This window comes from Eimeria acervulina, genomic scaffold (genome assembly GCF_000499425.1).
Source record: "Eimeria acervulina Houghton genomic scaffold, Eah_scaff974, whole genome shotgun sequence".
Lineage (NCBI taxonomy): Eukaryota > Apicomplexa > Conoidasida > Eucoccidiorida > Eimeriidae > Eimeria > Eimeria acervulina.
Window position 1 is genome coordinate 1 of NW_013547041.1, and position 7,500 is coordinate 7,500.

General features: G+C 50.5%; 1 protein-coding gene across 1 annotated transcript in view; it reads right to left on the reverse strand.

Annotated features, from left to right (window-relative positions):
* Position 1: 1 nt before the first annotated feature.
* EAH_00053170 (hypothetical protein, conserved) overlaps positions 2-7,500 on the reverse strand; it is a gene marked incomplete at both ends in the record, with an annotated part of 7,552 nt that continues 53 nt past the window's right edge. Inside the window, 11 exons of the mRNA XM_013391085.1 lie at positions 2-186; positions 360-571; positions 1,352-2,222; positions 2,497-2,648; positions 3,549-3,628; positions 3,860-4,088; positions 4,325-4,433; positions 4,908-4,986; positions 5,222-5,322; positions 5,562-5,695; positions 5,964-7,500. The exon at positions 5,964-7,500 is cut by the window's right edge and continues 53 nt beyond it. Of these exons, the coding sequence (XP_013246539.1) occupies positions 2-186; positions 360-571; positions 1,352-2,222; positions 2,497-2,648; positions 3,549-3,628; positions 3,860-4,088; positions 4,325-4,433; positions 4,908-4,986; positions 5,222-5,322; positions 5,562-5,695; positions 5,964-7,500 (3,689 nt within the window). The remainder of the gene's footprint in view (positions 187-359; positions 572-1,351; positions 2,223-2,496; positions 2,649-3,548; positions 3,629-3,859; positions 4,089-4,324; positions 4,434-4,907; positions 4,987-5,221; positions 5,323-5,561; positions 5,696-5,963) is intronic.

Genomic DNA, 7,500 nt, shown 5'->3' on the forward strand with positions numbered 1-7,500 from the left:
GGCCCCCCAGGGGCCCCCCCAAGGGGCCCCCCAGGGGCCTCCCCTAGGGGCCCCCCAGGGGGGCCCCCTGGGGGGCCCTCTCCTATATTTTCATAGGGAAGAAAAGGAGTATGATCGGGAGAAGGGTCAACGCCTAGGGGCCCCATTGGGTCATATCGGGCCCCTTGAGGAAGCTGGGGGGCCCCCCTAGAAGCGCAGCAGCAAAGATAACATACATACATATATATATGTATATATATTGCTGTTGCTGCTGCTGCTGCTGCTGCTGCTTGTGCGTTTGTTTGTGGAGGCCGCACCAGCGAGAGAACCCTACTCTCTCCTTAGGGTTTAGGGTTTAGGGTTTAGGGTTAATTACTAACCTATTATTATCTCTATTAACTTGAAACAACGGATGCCTAGGCCCTACTAAGCTTCCTCCTGAACCCCCTAAACCCCAGGGGGCCCCTGGGGGCCCCTCGAGCGAAGAACTTGTGAAGGATGGGTTGAGGTCGTCAGCACCTACAGAAGGCAGGGGCCCCCTTTGCTGCTGCTGCGCTGCAGCAGAGGGTATAGACACCTCAGGGGGGGGGCCCTGCAGCAGACGGAGAAGAAGCAGCAGCACAGCAGCAAATAAACAAATAAACAAACAAACAAATATATAATAACAGAAAAATAAACAAACAAATATATAAATATATTAACCAAGTATATTAATGCTGTTATACTCTATTTATAAATATATATATGTATATATACATTTATATATATATATGTTTATATATATATATATATATTTATATTTATATATTTATATCTATGTGGGTTTATTTATATTATTATTTCCCTCTTATAAAAAAAAATATTTGGCTCCCGAGCCCCACCAAACAAATACAAAGAAAATAGCGAAGCAACTGCTGCTGCTGCTGCTGCTGCTGCAGCTGCTGCTGCTGCTATACTGCGTGCTGCGTGCATGCAGCTCTCAACGTAACTGCAGCATAAAGTGTATACACTCTAAACCCTAAACCCTAAACCCTAACAAAGCTCAGCTTACACCTACAGGGAGGGGGCCCCCTGATGCCGCTGGGGGCCCCCTCAGTAAGGGAGAGAAAGACGAAGAAAACAGACGGCCCTGCAGCAAACTCTCCAAGCACTGCAGCAGCAGCAGCAGCAGCAGCAGCAGCAGCAGCAGCAGCAGCAGCAGCAACAGTAGCAGCAATAAGAATACAGGGGAGCAGCAACGCAGCAGCAGTAACAGCAGCAACAGTAACAGCAGCAGCAACAGCAGCAGCAACAGCAGCAGGTATTAGGCCTGATCCTTGACCAAGGCAATTAACGCTCAACAAACCCTAAACCCTAAACCCTAAACCCTAACCTGCAGTTTTTTCATGTCGAAGTAGAGGAGGGGATCGTTGGCTGCCCCTTGAGCGCCTGCTGCTGCTGCTCCTGTTGCTGCTTCTGCTGCTGTTGCTGCTGCTGCAGCCAGGTCATCTGGGAGTTCTAGCAGCAGCGCCTCGCCGCTGCTGCTGCTGCTGCTGCTGCTGCTGCTGTCTTCGCGTACCCGCAGCACTGCGCGGCCCCCGACGCGCCCCAAACTCAAGCGCGTGCGCCTGCCTGCAACCAACTGCTGCTGCTGCTGCTGCTGCTGCTGTTGCTGCTGAGAAGGAGCAGCAACAAGGACTCGCCACTCGGGTCGGGTGTATGTACAGCTCCAGCCATCATCTCCCTTTTCTGCTGTATACACAATACGAGCAATCTGCCCATTAGGAAGCTTTACTAAGCTCCCTGCTGCTGGTGCTGCTGCTGCTGTTGCTGTTGCTGCTGCTGCTGCTGCTGCTGCTGCATCTTCGTCTTCGCAGGGTATAAAGCCGAGATCAATCATCTTAGAGTGTATATACACCTCAAGCGCCCTCTGTCCCTTCAGAGGAGCAGGCAGAAGCCGCACCAGCTCCACGAAAGTTGGCGTTATATTGCTGCTGCTGCTGCTGCTGCTGCTGCTGCTGCTGCTGCACTCCTGGGGGGCCCCCTGGGGGCCCCCCTGTGCAGCTGCTGCTGTTGTAGTCTTCATACAACCTCCAGCTGCAGTACCGCCAGGAGAAGCTACCATTAGGGTGCATACACCTGAGGAAATACGGTGCTGCTGCCGCTGCTGCGGCTGCTGCTGTTGCTGTCGCTGTTGCTGCTGCTGCTGTTGCTGTTGCTGCTGGTCTGCTGCTGCTTCTGCTGATGCAGCGTGTGTATTTAGACTTTAAATCCGCAAATAATAATATAAATAAGAGAGAAAATCTAATGTCTATACTGAAGAAGCAAAAGCCTAAACCCTAAACCCTAAACCCTCAGGACGTACACACGGCGAAGCCCCGTAGCGGCTGCAGCCGCAATAGCTGCGAGAGTTAGGGTGTATAGGCAGCTCGATATAATAAAATTAATTAAATAAAATAATTTTAAACTCAAATAACTCAAACAATATTCATAAGCAGAGCGGCTTCAGCCGCCTCGCCAAGCAGCATAGCAGCAGACTCTTCTGCTGCTGCTGCTGCTGCTGCTGCTGCTGCTGCTGCTGCTGCAGCTGCTGCTTCTGCTGCAGGGGGTTTTGTGGGGTGTGTGCATCTGCTGCAGCAAATTAAAGACAGAAATACCGTCTGCAGCCGCGGGTCTATCTGCTGCAGACCCTCATAAGAGAGGCCTAAACCCTAAACCCTAAACCCTAAACCCCCGGAAGCGCGCCGCAAGGCCTGCAACGGGCCTTTTCATTGCTGCAGCAGCGCTTGCTGCAGCAGTATACAGAGAGGTGTAGCTCTCTATGCTTCAAACCCTAAACCCTAGAACCCTAAACCCTAAACCCTCGAGGAGGCCTCACAACAGCAGAGAAGCTTCTCTTTTAAACACAGCACACGCACAACCCTCAGCAAACCCTAATGAGGGTTTAGACACTCATCAAACAGTGCACCCACAGGAACAGCATCAGCAGCAGCAGCAGCAGCAGCAGCAGGCCGCTGCAGTTGTTGCTGTTATTTGCGACGCTGTCTGCACCCCTTATGCGGCTCCTTCTGCAGCAGCAGCAGCAGCAGCAGCAGCCAGGTGCTGCCGCCACTACCGCTGTTGTTGCTGCTGTTGTTCCGGCTGTTGCTGTTGTTGTTGTTGCTGCTGCTGCTGCTGTTTCTTTACAGGGACAGGCACTGCACGTTACCTCTTCACCGAAGGAGGCGTATAGTGTAGCACGAGGGTTTAGGGTTTAGGGTTTAGGGTTTAGCCGCACGTGCCGTGGGCGAGCTCGGGTGAGGGTTCTTCGTTCCGAATACCAACGAAGTGGAGACAGTGGTACTGCACCTGCAGAGACAAGGGTTTAGGGTTTACAACAAGGGTTAGGGTTTAGGGTTTAGAACGAGGGTTTAGGGTTTAGGGTTTAGAACGAGGGTCTAGGGTTTAAAAAAAGGCACAGGGAGTAGGACAGGGAGATATTAGGGTTTACAACGAGGGTTTAGCGTTTAGAATGAGGGTTTAGCGTTTAGAATGAGGGTTTAGGGTTTAGAAGAAGGGTTTAGGGTTTAGGGTTTAGGGTGTATACTCACCTGCATCATCGATTTGCGGTTAGAAGTATAATAGCAGTCTCTCCACTCTACTTTAAGTAGATTAAACCAATTCCTTACAACTGCACGCAAACCCTAAACCCTAAACCCTAAACCCTAACTCCCTCAAGTTTCCATCGCATGACTTGCCTGAAGAAGGGGTCTCTGCATCCTTTAGGGTTTAGGGTTTTAGGAGAGAATTCTCTATTAATTCCTGCGGTGTCTCTGCATAATGATATCCAACTGTCTACAGCCTCTTGCTTAGGGTTTAGGGTTTAGGGTTTAGGGTTTAGGGTTTAGGGTTTAGGGTTTACCAGCGAGTATTTCTTCAGCAGAGAACTCTACGCTCATTTCATGCGGTGTCTCCGCATAATGATACAGCAGAGGGCCGACGTTTGCCCACAGACCGCCGGGCCTAACAATTTTAGCAATTGTTTTGATATAAAGAAGTACATTTCTAGCTGTATCTAAAAAAAATGACGTTAATACACCGTCAAACACACGCGATGAAGGAGGAAGAGATGTTGAAGGACTACCGTATACCTGTATATACACCCCAATTCACATACAATACCCTAAACCCTAAACCCTTAAACCGTAAACCCTAAACCCTTAAACCCTAAACCATTAAACCCTAAACGGTAAAACCCTAGACCCTAAACCCTTGGACCCTAGACCCTAAACCCTTGGACCCTAGACCCTAAACCCTTAGCCCTTGACCCTAGACCCTAAACCCTAAACCCTAAACCCTAAACCCTAAACCCTTAGATGAAAATTACCTCAACAAATTCTCCTGCACACATGGAGAAATCCGCAGAGGGGCAGACATGCTCGCTGGGGGCTACATCGGGCACCCAGACAACATCAAGATGATCGGCTTGAGACCTCCTAAAGAAAATAAAGACAATAAACAAATTAAATTAATTAACTAAATTAAATTAAATTAATTAAATTAAATTAAAGAAACTGAAAAAAGAAACAAAAAGATATATAAAAAATACATCAAGAACGCAAACAACATCGAGATTATCTCCTAAAGAAAATAAACAAATTAAACAAATTAAATAAATTAAATTAAATAAATTAAATTAAATAAATTAAATTAAATTAAATTAAATTAAATGTATTAAGTAAGATAGATCAAAAAAAGAGATAAAATGATGTAAAAGAGACAAAAAGAGATAAACAAATAAAGAGAGATAAACAAATAAAGAGAGAGAGATAAACAAATAAAAAGAGAGAGATAAGCAAATAAATAAAGAGAGATAAATAAATAAATAAATAAATAGCGACAGATAAACAAATAGAGAGAGAGAGATATAAACAAATTAAAAAAGATAAAGTAGAGGCTCTCTGCAATACCTATTGGAGGTGGAGAGACAGTACGGCTGCAGCGGCAGCGACTTCGGGGTCAAGCGAGAATTCAATAGAAAATCAGACCCTAAGCAGCAGCAGCAGCAGCAGCAGCAGCAGCAGCAGCAGCAGCAACAGCAAGAACAGCGTCAGCAAGAGCAGCAGCAGCAGAAGCAGCAGAAACATATGCATTTATTACGCATATCGAACGAGAGAGAATCTACAACAGAAGACAGCTGCCTATACACCTCAACGCCTCAGCCTCCGTCATACCATCCTCCAGGTCTAGGGTTTAGGGTTTAGGGTTTAGGGTTTAGAAGCACCTATAAGCATAAAGTAAGAAAATTCATTGCCCTGACATGCATAGCCTTTCCTCATCACTTCAAACGGAAGCCGCCCCAAACCCGAACCCGGGCACAACACCCTGCACACCCAAACCCTAAACCCTAAACCCTAAACCCTAAACCCTAAACCCTAATCCCTAAATGTTTTAGTCTGTGCTTCTTTCGCCCTCAGGAACGGCAGTTTACTGTCTACTATCCCCTCTGCATCATCAAATCTAAAACCCTAAATCACCATAAACCCTAAACCCTAAACCCTAGACCCTAGACCCTAGACCCTAGACCCTAGACCCTAGACCCTAAACCCTAAACCCTAGAGGACCTGGGGGGATTTTGGCCTGGTGTTATGGGCAAATGCTCCTCTAAGGCCCTCAGAAGGGGGCCGTAAGCTGCTTCTCTCTCTTCAGCACCTTCCTCAGCCCAGTCACGAACGAACTGACGCAGCGTGCTCCGCACCTGCAGCAGCAGCAGCAGCAGCAGCAGCAGCAGCAGCAGCAGCAGCAGTGGCATTGGCGGGAGTACGAGGGGGGAGGTGCATGAAGCGAAGCTGCAGCAGCAGCAGCAGCAACTGCTGCTGCTGCTGCTGCAACGGCAGATGCAAACAAAGCAAAAGAAAAAAAAATGAATCCCCGCCTTTGCTACTCAGCTGGGGCAGCGGCAGCAGCAGCAAGAACAGCAGCAGCAGCAGAACAGCAGCAGCAGCAGCAGCAGCAGCAAGAGCTACCTTGCTGAGGTTGCGAGTGAGTTTCTCTGGGTCTTCTTGTTCTGCCTCCAGCAGCAAGCGGCGGCAGTCCCCCTTGACGTCCTTCCCAAGCTGCTGCTGCAGTTGCTGCTGCAGTTGCTGCTGCTGCTGGTCTAGCTGCTGCTGCTGGTCTTGCTGTTGCTGTTGCTGCTGCTGCTGCTGCTGCTGCATTTTTTGTTGCTGCATCTTCTTCCTCCTCCTCTTCTTTGTAGTCTGCTGTCCCCCCTTGCCTTGTTTGTTTTGTTTTTGCTGCTGTTTTTGCTGCTGCTCCTGCTGCACTTGCTGCTGCTGCATTTGCTGCTGCATTTGCTGCTGCATTTGCTGCATCTGTTGCATTTGCTGGATACGCTGCTGTTGTATTTGCTGCTGCTGCTGTTCATTATCAGAATGTGCTGCCTCTGAGGTCCCCCCTCTAGGGGTAGAGGGCCCCACAGAAGCAGCAGCAAGAAGCATATAATCAATAAACTGCTGGTTTAAAGCAACAGCTCTTCTTATTGCTTCTACTCTTTCTTCTGGTGAAGGGGGCCCCAGCAGCTCTCTGTCTTCTTCGCTTAGTTCGTTCAGATACTTCTCTATCCTCGCAACATCGCCTAAGGAGTCTACCTCATAAAGAGCAAACGCTCTTCGGACAGCAGCCAAATGCTGCAGCTCCTCAGCCATCTCCCAAGGCAATATACCCCCGCTACAACCCCCACCTGGGGCCCCCTCTGGGGGGCCCCCAGGGGCCCCCTCCTCAGGGGCCCCTTCCTCAGGGGCCTCTACCTCCTCATCTGGGGCCTCCTCCTCATGGGCCCCCGTCATAGGGGCCCCCATAGGGAGATTGCCTTGAGGGGCCCCCTCTGGGGGGCCCCCAGGGGACCAACCCCCATCAAGGGCCCCCTGAGGGCATCCCCTATGGGGGCCCCCAAGGGGGCCCCCAAGGGGGGCCCCTGGTAATGGGGGCCCCCCACAAGGGGGGCCCATTGGAGGTGGGGCCCCTCCAGGGGCCCCCCCTGTTGCCCCCAATGGTAGGGGCCCCCCAGGGGCCCCCGAAGGTGGGGTACCCCCAGAGCAACCAGTGTGGGGGGGGGCCCCCCTAGGGGCCCCCCCTAATGTCTGTTTCTTGTTTGTCTCATTCTGTAGAGATCCTAAGGGGGCCCCCAAGGGGGCCCCCATGGGTACTGCTGTAGCTGCACAGGGGCCCCTCTTATCTGTTTGATTTACCTCACCATAGGGGCCCCCACATGCTTCTTCTTTGCATCCGGATTCAGCAGAATCTAGGGGCCCTGAAGATAACGTAGGGGGGCCCCCAGCAGTACCCTCATGGGGGCCCCCTGCTGCAGACATAGGGGGGCCCCCTGCTGCTTTGATAGGGTGGCTTGCTGCTTCTGCCTGGCAGAGGGTATCAGGAGACAGTTTAACTGGAGATAATACTTCTGCTGCTTCTGCTGCTGCTGCTGCTGCTGCTGCTGAGACAGCAGCAGGTGGCGAGGAAAAGGGCTGCGATACCCTTAAAGGGGGGCCCCCAGAAGAAGCAACA